General features: G+C 48.5%; 2 protein-coding genes across 3 annotated transcripts in view; both read right to left on the minus strand.

Moving 5' to 3' along the window:
* The window catches only part of AGPAT3 (1-acylglycerol-3-phosphate O-acyltransferase 3), a 271,235-nt gene that overhangs the window by 26,600 nt on the left and 228,255 nt on the right, over positions 1 to 16,380 (minus strand). For both annotated transcript variants that reach the window (XM_086935879.1, XM_086935880.1), the window contains one exon: positions 11,892 to 11,967. In XM_086935879.1, the coding sequence (XP_086792005.1) occupies positions 11,892 to 11,967 (76 nt within the window). The remainder of the gene's footprint in view (positions 1 to 11,891; positions 11,968 to 16,380) is intronic.
* On the minus strand, positions 1,166 to 10,700 carry LOC147700469 (uncharacterized). Its single transcript, XM_086933603.1, is given in 5 exon segments — positions 1,166 to 3,774; positions 3,777 to 3,814; positions 3,816 to 3,850; positions 3,852 to 3,982; positions 9,668 to 10,700. Coding segments are annotated over 5 exon segments (3,846 nt in total).

Here is a 16,380-nt window from a genome sequence, read left to right on the forward strand (position 1 = left end):
TGTGTAAGTGAGCAGATGAGCTCCCCATCCCTGGAGAGATGCGTCCGTTGTCAGGATAATCTGTGGCACTGGCTCCTGGAACAGTCGGCCCTTGCAAAGGTTGTGTGGAGTCCACCAATGCAGAGAGTCGTATGCCCGACTGGTAACCAACACTAGGTCTGTTAATTGTCCCTGAGCCTGTGTCCACTGATTTGCTAAGCACTCCTGGAGCGGGCGCATATGCAACCGTGCGTGAGGGACTATGAAGATGCAGGAGGCCATCATGCCAATCAACTGCATGAACACTCTCGCTGGAAGTGAGTGTTTTGGTCTGAACTTTTGGATTAGAGACTGCATGCTGTCTATCCTGACTTGGTTTGGTTGAGCTTTGGCCGTCAGGGTATTGATTGTCGCACCTAGAAACTGCCGGACATGTGCCGGCTGAAGATGCGACTTTGGGTAGTTCAACGAGAAACCCAGGTCGTGAAGGAGGTGAATGGTAGTCGACATGTCCGCGGCGCACTGTTCCGACTTGGCTTGAACGAGCCAGTCGTCCAGGTAGGGGTAGACATGGATGTTCTGCCTCCTGAGGTGCGCTGCTACTGTCGCCAGGCACTTGGTAAACACCCTTGGGGCTGTGGTGACTCCGAAGGGTAGGACCTTGAACTGATAATGCCTGCCTTGGATAGTGAACCTGAGGTATTTTCTGTGGGACGGGTGTAGTGGAATGTGGAAATAAGCATCCTTGAGGTCTAAGGTTGCTAAGAAGTCCCCTTGGTTTAACAAGGGAAGAATCTGTTGCAGTGTAAGCATATGGAAATGTTCTGACAGTGTATACAGGTTGAGGGGACGGAGATCCAGAATTGGTCTGAGAGATCCGTCCTTCTTTGGAATAAGGAAGTACAGGGAATATACCCCCGTGCCTTCCTCCCCCACTGGCACGAGCTCGATTGCTCGTTTTTGCAGCATCGCCACCACTTCCTGCTGCAATAAGTGCAAGTGCTCTGCGGACATAGGCCTTTGCCTTGGTGGAATGTTGGGTGGAGTGGATTTTAACTCTAGACAGTAACCGTACTGGACAAGTTGTCGCACCCACCTGTCTGTGGTGATGTTTAACCAGACGGGCAGGAACTGCTGTAGTCTCCCCCCGACAGGTGTTAAGTGGTCGGGGGGCAGTGACAGAGAGTCACTGTTTGCTTGGGGTAGAAGGACGTGAGTTGTTGTTCCCTCTGCCGCGTCCTCTGGTGCCGTTTCCTCTGTAGCCCCCCTTGTTCTGTTTGGGGTACGAGGATTGTGCTCCACCTCTCGAGAATTGTGACTGCTGACCCATCTGTCCTCTGGTGACTCCACGTGCACCTGAGCGACGAAAATTATTGCCACGAAACTGTTGTGATTGTAGGGCCCCCATAGACTTAGCAGTTTCGGTGTCTTTTTTAATTTTTTCTAGGGTGGTGTCAACATCTGGACCAAACAGTCTATCAGGATTGACTGGTTGATTAAGTATGGTTGTTTGAATGTCAGGTTTAAACCCCGATATGCGGAGCCACGCCTGTCGTCTCAGCATGACGCTAGTGTTAATGGTCCTAGCGGCTGTGTCCGCGGCATCAAGTGCACACTTTATGGCCGCGTTGGAGATCAGTTGTCCTTCCTGTATAATCATTTTGGTGCCCTCTTGAAACTGCGGAGGCAGGTGTTGCACAATTTGCTCTAGGGTGTCGTAATGCGACCTATCATAACGTGCCAATAGTGCCTGTGTATTTGCAATACGCCAGAAATTGGCAGCCTGCGCAGCTACTCTTTTGCCTCCTGCCTCTAGCACTTTGGACTCCTTATCCGGGGGAGGAGCTTCACCCGTTGTTTGGGAGTTGGCCCTTTTTCGGGCATTTGCGACCACCAGGGAGTCAAGCGGCAACTGTCCCCGAATGTATGCAGGGTCTGCAGGTGCTGGTCTGTACTTCTTTTCAATACGTGGATTGACCACCCTCGCCCTGGTAGGCTCTTTAAAGATGTCCGCAGCGTGCTTGAGGACCCCTTTGAGCATAGGCAGTGTCTTTACAGTTCTTTCCGAAACTGAAAAAGTGTCAAATAGAAAGTCTTCTTCAACTGGGTCAGCATGCATGTCTATATCATGATTAGCAGCTGCCCTCTCAATGAGTGCATGGAAACCTGCAGAATCCTCTGTTGGGGATGCACGTGTACTGAAAGGCTGTGGGTCCTGTCCCACAATTTGGGTGCCTTGGTCACCAATGTCATCATATGAATCTGGCTGTGCATATGGTTCATTGACTGGGAAAGTGTATTGGTCATCTTCATCATATCCCTCACTTTCAGAGTGGTCTGGAGAAGGAGTTGGGCTCCTTCTTGGAGGGGGCTGGATAGGTTCCATGAGGCCTGAGGCGTCCTGGGGAAACTTTTTCTTCTTCAGGGGGATGACATAGGATTCAACCGGCTGTGAAGTGATCCTCCTTTTGCAAAGGGTCAATTTGCCCGTTTCTGCGTCGATAAAACGCTCAGAATCCTCTTCTGAGTCGAGTACTCGACCTGAAAGTGCCCCTGCCGTTGAAGAATCCGACTTCTTTGGCGTCGATTTTGTTGAAAAGGCCTTCGGCGCCTCTCTTGGCGGCAGAAGGAAGAGGAGTTTACTCGCAGGCTTGACCGGAATGTCTATCGCCTTCTGTGGCGATGGCGTCGGCGCCGACGAAGCAGAGGCCTTCTCCCTAATTCTTTGTAGTGAAGAAGCGATGGGGGACGCGTCACTTACAGTGGCCTTCGGCACCGACGAGGAGGCCTTGACCTTGCCTTCGGATCCGACGTCCTGTTGGCCCTTCTGAGTTTTGGACGATGATGCCGCATCCGCCGCCCCAGAGTTCTTGGACCGATGCGCAGATGTGCCAGCCTTCGATCCGTGTGACTTTGACGGCTCTGTCTCTACCAAGCGTCCGACAAACGAAGTCCCAGTCGGAACTGGAGCCGTGTCGCTGGCTTTGGCGGGCTTTGCCGGCGTCGCAGCGGTTGACCTGTGCGTGCCACCCTTCTTAGAGGATCCCTCTTCTGGCGCCGATTTCGACACTGTGGAATCGACAGATTTCTTCGACTTCTGTGGACCGGAGGTCGACGGAGTCGATGAAGCAGCGAGTTTAGTCGTTTTTGGTGGTACGGCCGCCATCTTAGGGACGCTCGAGTCCTTAAGTTTCGGTTTCGATTTTGGGTCGGCCATTTTAGGTGTAGTCGATACCGTAGGTTTCAGTTTCGGTTTCGATACCGTCTGCGCAGCAAGTATGTCCGTGGCCGGGCCTGAAGGCGGGGCCGTGGCTTGCGCTACAGGGTCTTGGGTAAGGCCGACAGGCGATCCCGTGACCCGCTCTTTATGTCCGTAAACTTCGGGGCATAGCTCGTCCCCTGAGCTATCTTCTGCGGCCCCATAAACCTCTTCGACGTCCCCTACCTCGTCGACGTATTCAAGGCCTTGACCCACGACTCCGTCGTCGTCTTCCGGATCTGCCTCGACCTCCGTCTCGGGCAGGGAGATTTGAAGATGATGGCTCTGGTCCTCCTCTTCTTGGTCGTCGAAGATGTTTTCTGGATCCGGGGCCGCTTGTTTGGCCTCAAGGCGCACCGCGCGCCGAATCTTGAGTGTCTTCTTGGACCTGAAACTCGCACAGGCCCTGCAGTTGTCTTCGTTATGGTCTGGTGAAAGGCATTTGTTACAGACCGGGTGCACGTCTATATGTGGGTATTTGGACCCACAGAGCGGACAGAGCTTAAACGGACTCCGCTCCATGCTGTAAAGTCGCTGTCGAGTCGCGATGAGAAGGCCTCAATGTCCGAAGAGTGCAAATACTCCGCTGATTCCGGCTCCGAGAGACGGAAGAACTCGAGACCGCACGCAAACAATACCGACGTAAAGAATACAAGGCCTTTTGGCCGTTTAAAGTTATGTTTTCTCGGTTCCGACAGAGAGACGTCGAGACCGCATCCGAACCCAATGGCGGAAAAAAACAATCTGGGGATGGAGCCGATGCCCATGCGCACTGTAGTCCAGGGGAGGAGCCACCTATCTCAGGATACTTCGAAGACTCTTCCAGGACAACAATGTGCGATCATCCGGACCCAACACTAGGCGGCGATCTAATGCTAAGATATGAATTTAGCAGCCCACATGCCTCGAACATAAGTCCATTATTTTGATGAAGCACTAGATGGCAGATTAAGCCCAGCAGCTGGTGCAAATGAAACGAATGCAGACCCACTATTCTAGATTAACACTGGGCAGATTCTATCTTCTAGGGCAGTGTTTCCCAAACTGGGGTCCGCGGACCCCCAGGGGTCCGTGACACATTCCCAGGGGGTCCGTGGGCAACAGTTTTAAATGCTTAAAAGCACAGAAAAGTTTCTTGTATAATTAGCAGCTTTCCAACAACAATAAAAGTGTCAAGATAATTCCAGTGATTAATGTACCTGCTGGAGCGTGAGGAGAGTTTTGTTCAGTGGCAGCTTTGGCTTAAAAAGTGTAGCGCAGAGGGTTAATGTGCCTACTGCAAAGAATGTGTAACATGCATTTTAAAAAGCAGCATTTTATGTGCATAGGTTTGTGGTTACTGCTTTTGTCACAGAGATTCTTTCGTTACTGTGCACTTTATAAGTGACAATCGTAATGTAGCAGAGGGACCTATAAACTGTCATCAAAGAGCTGCTTGCAAACTGCATGGTACCAGTTAGTAATTTATGTTTTTCCCAGTTATTCGTTATCCTGATGCTGCTAAAAAGATGTATTTGGTCTGAGTTTGTGCTTTTCCAGACTAAGCAATCTTTAAACATTTTATATACACACAGATTTACATGTATGATTCAATGTCTCTATATGTGCGTGATGTCAAGTGCTCCGACATCCTACAATGGTATGAGAGATACTACGAAACAAATTGAATACATGAGAGAGGGGCTATTACTTCAATATAAAATACTAAGGGCCATATGTACGATCCGTTTGCGCATGCAAAAACCTATTGAGCCATGTACATTGCCTATTTTGCGAGTCGCAATTTGTTTGCGACTCGCTAAATAGGTTTTGCAACTAGCTGTTTGGAAGGGGAATTCCCTGCCAAATAGTGAGTCTCAAAACCATGTACAAATGTTTTGTGGTAGCAAAACACTCGCAATTACCACCTACTTCAAGTAGATGGTCTCTCATTCGCAAATGAGAAGGGGTCCCCAGGGGACCCCTTCCCCTTTGTAAATGCATGCAAAATATTTTTTTTAAGTGGCAGGCAGTGGCCCAGGGACCTCTACCTGCCCTTAGAAAATTAAACGAAAACGTTTCATTTTCTTTTTTTTAAATGCATTGTAAACGGGCTGCATTTTTTTATAAACTGCTTTATTTAAAAGCAGTCTCAGACATGGTGGCCTGCAGAGCCCAGTAGGCCACCATACCTGGCAGGGCTGGAATTCCCAATGGGCTTGAAAATTGCGAGAGGCTCATTAATATTAATGAACCTTGCAATTCGCGACCCCATTGGGAATCCCAAACAGTGTTAAACACACTGTTGTACATTTCATTTAGCGACTCGCAATTTGCCACTCACATTGTGTCGCCAATTGCGAGGCGCTAATTTTTATTTTTTTTTAATCTTTATTTCGATCATGGAAGATCATAAAAGATGTACAATTTAATTAATCATTGTGAACAATTTAAAAAGCATTATACAAATATACTATCCTTTTAAGATAGTTTCCAAAAGAGATGATTATGCCGATGCTAGGTAAAATGCAATTTTTAAGAAACGGACGCAGTTTCCGGGTCTGTCCATAGCTCTGGCACTCCGAGAGTCGTGCACATACTCCTGATGTACTGTAGCCAGGGGATTTTGGTGGCATTAGGTAACCTGAGAAATTCCTGCAACTCATTTCTATAATTTGCAAGGTCCTGATTACGCCACAGGCGACGCCAATAGGTCAGCGGTTTGAGGCCCAGTTCCTCAGTGATTGGTCACAGTGCCAAGTCCAGTCTTAGCGGGAGAAGCGGAGTGCTATGGGGGGGGGGAGTGCAACCAGTTGTCTGATAAAATTATTTTCTGCAGCCTGTATGGTATGTGACAAAATGTGTCCCCAAAGCTCGCTCCCATAGGTGATTCCCCGCCCCGAGCTTGAGCTTTATAAATATGAATGGCAGGTGCCAGCGGGCGAAGAGGGGATTTCTTAGCAATTCTTGTGATGCCTCCCGCCCTCCGAGCTAGTTTTGTGGTTGCTTTTGTTATGTGGGCCGACCATGTTAGATTCTGGTTTAGGGTTATTCCGAGATATTCTATTGTGTGAACCCTTTCCAGAGATGTTGAGCCCAGGCGAGGGTTTGGGCAATTTTTGGGCTTGGGGTTAAGGATCATAAATGTTGTTTTTGAAGGGTTTATTTCAAGCCCCCTTTTATTGCAGAAACCCAAGAAGCCATCCAAAACCCTCTGTAACCCCATTGGCGATTTGGACAGCAGCAGGGTGTCATCCGCGAACATGATCGCGGGCACCCTGCTGCCGTTCAATTGTGGTGCATCAATATTGGGAATCCTACTCAGATGCTCTATCACCCCGTTCACAAAGAGGCAAAACAGGGTCGGGGCTAATACGCAACCCTGCCGTACCCCTCTGCGAACGGGAAACCTGTCGGTCAACCTGCCACCTTTCCCACATCTAACTCGGGCGTAATTGTCTTTGTGCAGTCTAATTAGGATGTGAAGGATGTCTCCTGGGACATCCAACTCAGCCAGTACCTCCCACAGTTTGGCCCGTGGGACCAGATCGAAGGCGGCACGTAGGTCCACAAAGACCGCGTAAAGTGTACCGCCCTCGATCAGTACTGTCTTCCAGTAAATGATGTTTAATCGGAGTATTTGGTCGACTGTAGAAACTCCTTTTCTGAATCCCGCCTGCAATGGACTAAGGATATCAGTCTCCTCTAGCCAAGTTTGTAGCCTGTTGAGTATTAGTCTGCCAAATAACTTCTGCGAGACGTCAATGAGGCTTATTGGGCGATAATTGGCTGGGAGCAGGGGAGAGCCCTTTTTAAAAATCGGGACCACCTCCGCCCCCAGCCAAGTATCAGGTAATTCCATCCCCTCAAACACTGCATTGAACATCCCTAGCAGATAAGGTGCCCAGATTCCTGGTTCCTGTTTGAATAAATCACCCGGCACCCCGTCCAGGCCAGGTGCCTTTCCACAGGATAACCCTACTATCGCCATCCTAACCTCTTTCTCGGTAAAAGGATCCGGGGCCTGGTTGTTTTGGATGATGGGAAGTGGAGGTTCTAGCCCTCCAGCCTCCGGGGAGTATAGTGACTGGTAATGATTTTGACAGACACTCGAGGCGATGTTTGGTTCGATTGCCGAGGGAAGGTTTTCAGAACCATGATTGACTACGCGCCAGAATTTGTAGGAGTCCCTCGTTGCTAATGACTCGGAGAGGTTCTCCCAGTATTGGAGATCCCACTCTATCTTGGCGTTAGCCACGAGTGTCTTATACGCCCGCCTTCTGGTGCGGATCTCTTCCCTCGGGCATCCAGCTTTAATAGTGAGTAGTAGGTCACGTTTGGTGTTTCGACATGAGGTATTAAACCAGGTGCCTTTATGTGATCCCTGGGTCCTGGGAGGTCCGCTACTAAAGAGGTCTGTCTCAAGAGTTTTAATTAGTTGTTCATGTACATGCCTGAGATGCTCTCTGTTTTCCTACGTACTCACTGGGGCCCATGAGTCAAATGCCTCTGCTAAGATTGGAGTGATCCTAGCGTAGAGGGTAGCTAACTTATCTTCACTAGTGGACAGCTTTTCCCATCTTATCCTCCTTCTGTTTTCTAGGAGGTATCCTTCCCTGGGCTTTTGTCCATTTGATGCCCTATCCCCCATACCGGGGATGGCGTATTCCAGTTCCAAAGCGTTGTGGTCACTGTCCTCTCTGGATGTTACTCTGAAGTCAATCACCCTTTTCCAAGCATATAACTGTACCAGAAAGTAATCTAATATTGATTCTTTCCCGATTTTATTGTATGTGCATTTGCTCGGGATATCGGACTTGACACGACCGTTGCAAGCCCTGAGGCCATGAGTAAGGGTAAGCATATTTATCTGCACGGCTAATGGTGTCCATGCTCTCGGAGGGGGGGCCTCTGTCGGTGGAATCTGCCAACTTGAATCCTCCTCTAGGGAGGGTCCATCAAGTAGGCCCGGTAGTGGTTCAAAATGCGAGTTAAAGTCTCCCCCTACTAGGTATGATGTACCCTCCGGAATGGCTTCTAGGAGAGAGGACAGTTCTTCGATGGTTTTTGAAGTGCTGGATATAGAGAGCGGTCTAGAATAGACGTTTATTATAAGTAATTTAAATGATCTAGGCCATTCAAGGAGGACAGCCAGTATGTCTTCCGAGTCCACACTATGTCGTGAAGCTATGCAGCCCAGGTCCGATGCCACCCAGATTGCCAAACCTCCCGATGGGCGACCTCTCCCGCCCCATATTGCTGGTATCGAAAATATCTCAAAGCCCCTGGAGGTATGCTCCTCCCTTGCCCAAGTCTCTTGGAAGAGGCAGACACTTTTAGAGTTGATTAATTCAGCCCATGATTGGTAATCTATTTTATTGGCCAATCCTGCGACATTCCATGACATCAGCTTTAGTATGTGAGGGACATGCTGGCTGTTTCCCCTCGAGCCTTGGCTTGTCATTAAATTTATGTGAACTTTTGGGGATGTCCCCCGTGTGGGCCCTTGTCCCCTGTGTACATCCCCTGGTTCAATTTCCCTATCTACTCTCTGTGGGGAATTTTCTGGGTTTCTGGGAGCAGAATACTCCTCCCCATGGGTAAGGTTGGAGGATTTATGCCCGCAGTCACCGATGGTGTTGGGTGCGGCTTGCTCGAGTGGGTACGGGTGTGCCCTGTCTTCAGAGTCATACTGTCAATCCATTTCAAGGCAATCAAATCGATTGGAAGACGGAAGAAATGGGGGCTGACAGTATCTGGGGGGCCAGATTGCTCCTCGCTCAAAGCCACCCCTTCCCATTCCTCTTCTTTTCCCATCCCTGAACGTCATCGTGAATCAAAGGGTGACCTGGTGCCATTCGCATTTGGTTGTAAGGGTTTCTCCTCCCTCCCTGGTTTCCCCCCCAGTTTCCCAGTGACTCATGTGGGTATCCCCATCTCTGGTCGTTGGCTATGTGGGTATTTGATGGATAAAAGAACGAGAGGGGGAGTGGGTGAATGTTATTTCCCTCATCCTCTGGGAAACAACCACAAATGTAGGAAACTGTTCCTGGTTCTTTAAAGCTGACCAGTATACAGTCGCCACTGTGTGATTTGGGCGTCTTCCCTACCCATGAAACTCTTCTCACCATACGAATATCACTAGTCATGCCTCTGGGAAGTGGTCTAAATGTAGATAACCAGTTAATCACTTTATTTTTTAACGAGGCCCCTGTTTCGCTGGTCGCAGGTTTTAATTCCGGTGCCCCGGCTAAAATGACAGTGTATGCAGCTACCTCTGGTGGGAGATTTACTGTAACTGTTTTTTGTGTTTTTTGCAATGTAGTATTATGATTTTGGGGGTTTTGTGTATTGATTTGTGAAGGTTTGGATGCAGTAGTGACTGTGAATGTGATGCGTCGGTAGCTGCTACTGTTTGCTGTAAGCAGGGAGGTTGTTTGTGAGATACACCTGCAGGTGTTGCTGGTTGCTGTACGCTGGAGGGGGGATTATTTTGCTTTAGGCTAGCTGCGTGATGGGTGACTGGTTTTGGATTTACAGTTAAGGTTGAAGATTTCGTGTTTTCAGCCTCCTTTTTCTTAGTCGAGGTCTGAGACTCTAGGCCCTTCTTGTGTTTTGGGTCTGCACTTGGTACTATGGGGCAGTTGTTCACAGCTTTCCAACTAGCCATAAACTGGGAGGTGGATTTCTCAAATTTAGTGAGCCTCGCTTCTATCTTGATCAGGCGAGCTTCTATGGGACTGAGCAATGACCTGAGCAAGATTCCTATGTCTGTGAGTGTAATGTCCTCTTCGACTGTCTCCGTGTTGTGATCTGTTGTGGAAGGTGGAAGTTCGATGGAAGTATTGGAAGCATTGACTGGAGGAGGGGGCTCCGTTCTAACTGGTGGTGGGGTCTCCAGTCTGGTGTTGTCAGAACTGCCTTTATTACGTAATGTGCCTAGCCTCGACGTTTTCGCCTTCCTTTCTCTATAACTTGGTTTCCCCATTTTCCTTTTTTGTATTGCTCCTTCCCTTACACCCCTAGCTGTACTTGGTGGATCTATTGCGTCTAAGGTGTTCGTTACCGATGGAGGTTCTTCCCAGGGTGAGTTAAGAATTAGTTCAGTGTGTTCCTCCACAATAATGGAGGTTGAAGGTTGTGCAATTTGGGTCAGTGGGAGTGTCAATAGACTCATGTCTTCAAGTTCGCTTAAGGTTTCCTCGGAAAGATCTAGACTGATAGGTGGTTGGTCCCCTCCACAAGCTCCATCCAGCGAGCCCTTTATATTCAGCCTTTCCTCAGGGGTTTTAGCCAGCGCTAGAATGCCCATGGATGATCTCCTAACCCACTCGATTTCCTGGGAGATACGTCTTTCTAAAACAGTGATGTCATCGATCAGCAGGGAACCCGCCTTAAGAAAGTAATTGTCAATTTTACCTTGGGCCGTTGCGGCCGTGATAGGTCCAGCCGCAGCCAAATTGGTTTTACTCCTAGTCTCCATTTTGCTCATTGTAGCAGAACTGCTTGTGGAGGCTAGCAAAGTCCTAGTGATGGTATACGGAGGGGGTTTTTATTAGCGCGATATGGGGGTGGGCCGGTCCGGTCTCTTCCGTCCTCAAACGGCCTGCTCTTTGCCCGGTCTTCGCCAGCGCTTCCGTCCGCGCGCGTCCCGCGTTCGCGTCTGGGGGCTAGGCTAAGTAGGTGGAGGGGGGCGGGAAGAGGCACCAGGTGCGCGCAATATCCTGGCGCAAGCACCTCTGGTCCTCGCAGTCCCGCTCCCGGTGTCAGGCGTAGGCTATCCCCTCAGCTGCACCCAGTCAGGTTGGTGACCGAGCACACGGGCTTCCAGGTTACAGGTCAGTTCCAGTGGACAATGGCAGGTCAGAGCAGGGAAATCTCTTAGTCGCGTGTGCAATCCCAGACTACGAGCGGCCCCCACGAAGCGGGGGCCGCGAGTCGTTGTATAGCCCACAGGGAGGAGGGGGCGGGAAGAGGCACCAGGTGCGCGCGATATCCTGGCGCAAGCACCTCTGGTCCTCGCAGTCCCGCTCCCCGTGTCAGGCGTAGGCTCTCCCCTCAGCTGCACCCAGTCAGGTTGGTAACCGAGCACACAGGCTCCCAGGTTACAGGTCAGTTCCAGTGGACAATGGCAGGTCAGAGCAGGGAAATCTTAGTCGCGTGTGCAATCCCCGACTACGGCGATAAATGAAATGGTCGTACATCTGGCCCCAAAATCCTTAGAACTTTGAGTATTTGTTTTGTGTGCACACGTTTGTATTTTTTCTAGTTACTGTTTTAATATTTGAAATTTAACTCACAATTTTCTTGGGGGTCCCTGGCTTCCAGTGGTGACTCAATGGGAGTCCTCAGGAGTCAAAAGTTTGGGAACCACTGTTCCAGGGCAAGGGTAACCAAACTTTTCTATGCCTGGCACCCCTAGGAAAGGTTTGATCAAGGTTCGACCCCTACAAAGTTCTCGCTGGATTCCTATTACGCATACAGTACATACTTTCCCTCTCGGTCCCAACTGTTGGAGTGTCATCTCGCACCCCCTGGGGGTGCTGGCGCACCAGGTTGGAAACCCCTGATCTAGGTAGTGCGGTCAGAGTGTTTCCTCCAAAAGTAAACTTTACTGTTCTCACACTAACTCCCTGTAGAATTCGACCGCATGTAGAAACCATGTTTTATTTACCTTCTCCTGATAAAGTTTGTGAAGCCAGGAGGCCGCCTCCTTCTCATCTTCGGGAATCTCTTCCAGAGGAAATCTCCTGAAATTAGAAAAAGATAATGGAGACAGGAGAGCTGTGAGAGGGTAACTTTAAAGAGCAGCACCCCTTCTGGGGTTAACTGATTTAAGATTAATAGACAAAACATAGCTCTACAGAAAACCTCTGAACCAATATTTTTTTTAAAAAAAACAACAAAAACCCCATAGTAAATACCAACAACATTAAATAATAATGACAAGAGGATATAAAACTGCCATAAAGGACTGCTAGCTCTTACTTTGCCCATACTTATTACAAGCTGCTCGCCAATATCTTTATTGATTTATCGTGGCAAGTTATTGGAGAAAGCAGTAATTATTCACTCAAAAACTGTTCTGAAACAGCTGGAACATTCGATAAATATCAGCCAGAATTCTCTCCTGGAATGGGGTCTGAGGTCGGTGTTACGTTGGCGGCTGATAATGAAACGATGGTGGTCAATGATGGGCTGTTGGCGCCATCATTTTATTGCATCGGTCAGATGGGTTTGATAGAGTCAATCGGGTATTACTCTACGACGAGCACTTAGAATGTCTAACCCGTGGAGGGACGTAGGGTGGGTCAAGTCATTACTGTATCAATCGAAGCCTAACAAGAAACCAGTTTGTTAGGGAGTGCCTCAACAGGGCAATCTTCTTCTTTAACACTTTGACAATGCTTCACAGGTTTAAGCTCACTTTCTGAATGCATGCGGACGACAGCCAGATCTTCCGAAATGTTGAAGATTTATCCGGTGCCATAAGGTATATCCTGTGCCTTCGAGGCAGGCAGAGAATCGCTGGACATAAACTTACTGAATCGGCCAACTACTGGAACTCTTAGTAACACTTAAGATTCTTCTCCTTGGCCAACTTCGCTCGGAAAGTGTCTGCAATCCTCAGAGGTTTCCCACAACAGGTTTGTTGGGAAGAATACTTGGTAGGATGGTAAATGCAGAGCTCTCCCCCTATAGCACCAGGAATGTACAGCACTTAAAACCTGTCTTTATTACCAATTGAGTCAAGAAGAGTTTTCTCTTTTTATTCTTCTCCCATCAAGTCATGGCTTGGAGCGATAGCAGCTCGACTTTGGCAACGCAGCCCAGTAATATAACAGCGATATAAGCAAACTTCAGCTGTAAGAACTCTTGCGAAGAGGTCACCAGTTACAGCTAGCTTCAGGTTAACAAGAGTATTTTTAATTTTTTTAATATTTTTTTATTTTCAATCATTGACATTAACGTACAGTATGAAGGATTTGGCATGTATGCTGACAGAGAACAAGCAGTGATCTTCAACAAATTATCTGCATAATGGAAGTTATGGAGTAAAGGCAATATCAAAATCAATCACGCGGGGCAGGCTACAGATATCCCCTATAGGTATCCTAATGGTCCCAATTTTTGGACGATTTGCGGGGTCAACCGTGGGCTATATAGACTGATTTTTCTCTGAACATGCACCAATCGAGGTCTTTTTTTCCAGTCTGCAATTGGTGTATTTGTGTCTCCCCAGAGCTGTGCAACTTTCCTTTTGGCTATTGTGAGACCCAGGGTGACCCACTGAGTCTGATAGTTATTTTAATTGGTAGGCTCCCAGATGTTAAGGAGGCAACGGCGCGCCTCTGGGCGGAGTGAAATTCCCAGGACCTCACTAAGTAACTCACGTATTTTCCCCCAGTACGATTGGATAGGACTGCAGTCCCAAATGATGTGGATAAATGTACCTATCTGATTGCAACCCCTTCTACAGTCTCCCCCTTCAGTGACTCCCATATGTAGCAGCTGGGGCCCGTCACAGACTATCAAGGATTTTTACCCGTATTAAACGCAAGCTTGCTGGGATAGCCACTATCTTCTGGGAGGATACCGCTTCCTGCTATTCTTCATCGTCCATTTCAATCCAGTCACTCATTCATTTTTTCCGCAGTTCCTGGAGGGGGCTGTTCATATTGTTAATAAGTTTTTTTATATAAGATATGGTTTTCTCTGGCAGATGTCCGTCTAGTATTCTGTCCTTCTGGGGAGATGCGTCCGGAGGGCAGAGTCCCATTGGCAGGAGTGATTGTAGTGCGTGCTGCACCTGTGTATAGCGAAAGCGCTCAGAGTCTGCCAGTTCATATTGGCTCTGTAGAGTAGCCAACAACTTAACCTCTACCTTAACCAAAAGGTAGCAAGAGTAGTTTTTAAAGTCGGTTGGCTAGCGCATCATACATACCACAATAGTGGTCCTGGATTTTTAAGAGAAGAATAGTAAAACACTCCCCCAGAGCTCTTAAACCGATCACCGCGATACTTAACGTTCAGTTCAGAACCCGTGGCGGTGGGGCTATCAGGGTACTTCATTCATCTCAATCTGCTGACTTATGATTCACTCGTGAGGATATCTTTGCTCGTGTGAGCAGTTCGATAGTGACAGGAGACCCTCGTAGCACACGCACTGAGCTTTGCAAGAAATGAAAGGAAGCACCCAAGGCTAATCCTACTTACTCCGCACAGGAAGTGAACACAACATCTGCAGAGTACACAGTAATAATGTAAACGAGGAAGCACAAGTGCATGCTCAGCTTCATTGGTTTTCCCCTCACTCCCAACATCTTCAAGTTTGTTGTTTTGTTGTCTCTACCATGAGACAGATGCATAGGCGCAGCCAAGACGGCCAGTAGGCTGTCCGGAGAAAGTGTTTAGGGCTGGAAGTCATTCCCCTCAATACCCTGTACTTCTCCAAAACCACCCTCTGTCCAAAATGAAGAAGATTCCCAAAGATTCAGCTCCCTCAAAGGCATGAAGTATCGCACGGACGCTCTTGTGGTCTTAGACGTAAAAAGCAGGGATGACCAAACCGTGTCACTTACAGTGCTCATGTCCACTTAATGGCACTTGCAAAACGTGAAACATGTAGCCCAGGTCTCTTTTTAGCAAGACAGTGCTGGGACAGGAATGTCTGCAGCATTGTAAATAGATGCACATCCCCGCACTGAGGGCCCAACTACATGTGAAACGGAGATTCTTTTTGTCTGGCCCTGGGATATGACTCAATGCCCAGGCTGTCCCAGTAACACAAGCTCCAAAACCTGTCCCGTAACCTGGAGGGGCACACCAAAAGAGCCTTTATAGTATACACTGGATTAATGCCCATTCCCTGGGCGTACCCCAAAGCGGGAGTGGAAGCACACAGTGTTTTGTGAATCTGGTGTGTGACTAGAGCCTCTTCTCTGTGTTAGGGAGAGGCGAGCATCCTGGCGTGCCTGTGTAAAGTTATGTGAGACCTGGAACAGTGTACTTCCATTCAGCGTGTGCATATGTACACTGTGTGTGGAGCACATGTGTGGGATTAGGAGTATCTTGTGAGAGTCTGGGTTCTAGGACCAGGGGGTTCTAACCTGGATGCCCCTAGTTCATCCTGGCACAAGGCAGAGGATGGACAGATCAGACCCAAACTGGGCTACATGCATTTGTAGGACTCAAGGGTAGCAACCTGGACACTGAAGTGGCTCAAATGAAGACAGGGTTACCTTTGGAAAAAAATCAATGAAACCTTATTTACTATTATTCACGTGATTTGTAAAGGACAATGCTAACTAGAAAAGGTTTTGCAGTGCTAGTCTTCTCACTAAACAAAGCCCAAGCCAAGGGAAAGCTGTTACTGAAGTGGGAACATCCCTGCTTTAAGCAATTTGAGGAAAGCTTAGAGCGATTTACAAACTCTCAGTTTTTGAGGCAAGGTGTTCCACAGCTTTGATCCCAGATTAGACGCAAAAACTGCTAATTAGTTCTTCCTAAACACAGACGTTTGGTAGTTGTGAGGGCTGAATTGCAGTTTCAGTTGTTTACGGTGAGGACGTTTCTCGGTAGTGCTTGCACTTCTGTCTGTCCTAAACTACTGTCTTAGGAAGGCGGAGGCCGTCAGATGCATCTCACAGCATGGTTCCCTTGCATTAGATACTTCCGCTTGAAGCAGACACCACTGCTACCTGCTGTCAGAGCTGTCTCCTTGCACAAAGGCTGCGCTGAGGAACAGACATTTCAAAGATTAGTACAGAAGCCTTAGATGAGGGATTGAGATCCCGTGTCTGGAAAAGGTGTACACAAGTGGGATCCAAGCGACCCACTTTTGTCCAGGTCCAAGTTCTTCATCATCAAGAACGGAGCCCCAAAAAATACTCGAAGGACTCCGGTGTGACCAGGGCTAGTGTCTGCATGACAAACACGCTCACAGCCGTGAGGGGACATCACCTGTAGGCTGCATTTTCTACTGAAGGTGCGGAGGGTCTGCATCGTGCCTAGAATCCGGACTCTCTGCTGAGCAAGGCAAGAGGAGTGCCTGGCCCTGGAGGAGGAGAGACTTTCCAGGAAGCTCATCATGTTCCCAGTCTGAGGAACAAATAGAGAAAGTTGATGGCCCTAAAGAGTGAAGCCACGAGCGACCTGTGTTA

Source organism: Lissotriton vulgaris, chromosome 8 (assembly GCF_964263255.1).
Source record: "Lissotriton vulgaris chromosome 8, aLisVul1.2, whole genome shotgun sequence".
NCBI lineage: Eukaryota > Metazoa > Chordata > Amphibia > Caudata > Salamandridae > Lissotriton > Lissotriton vulgaris.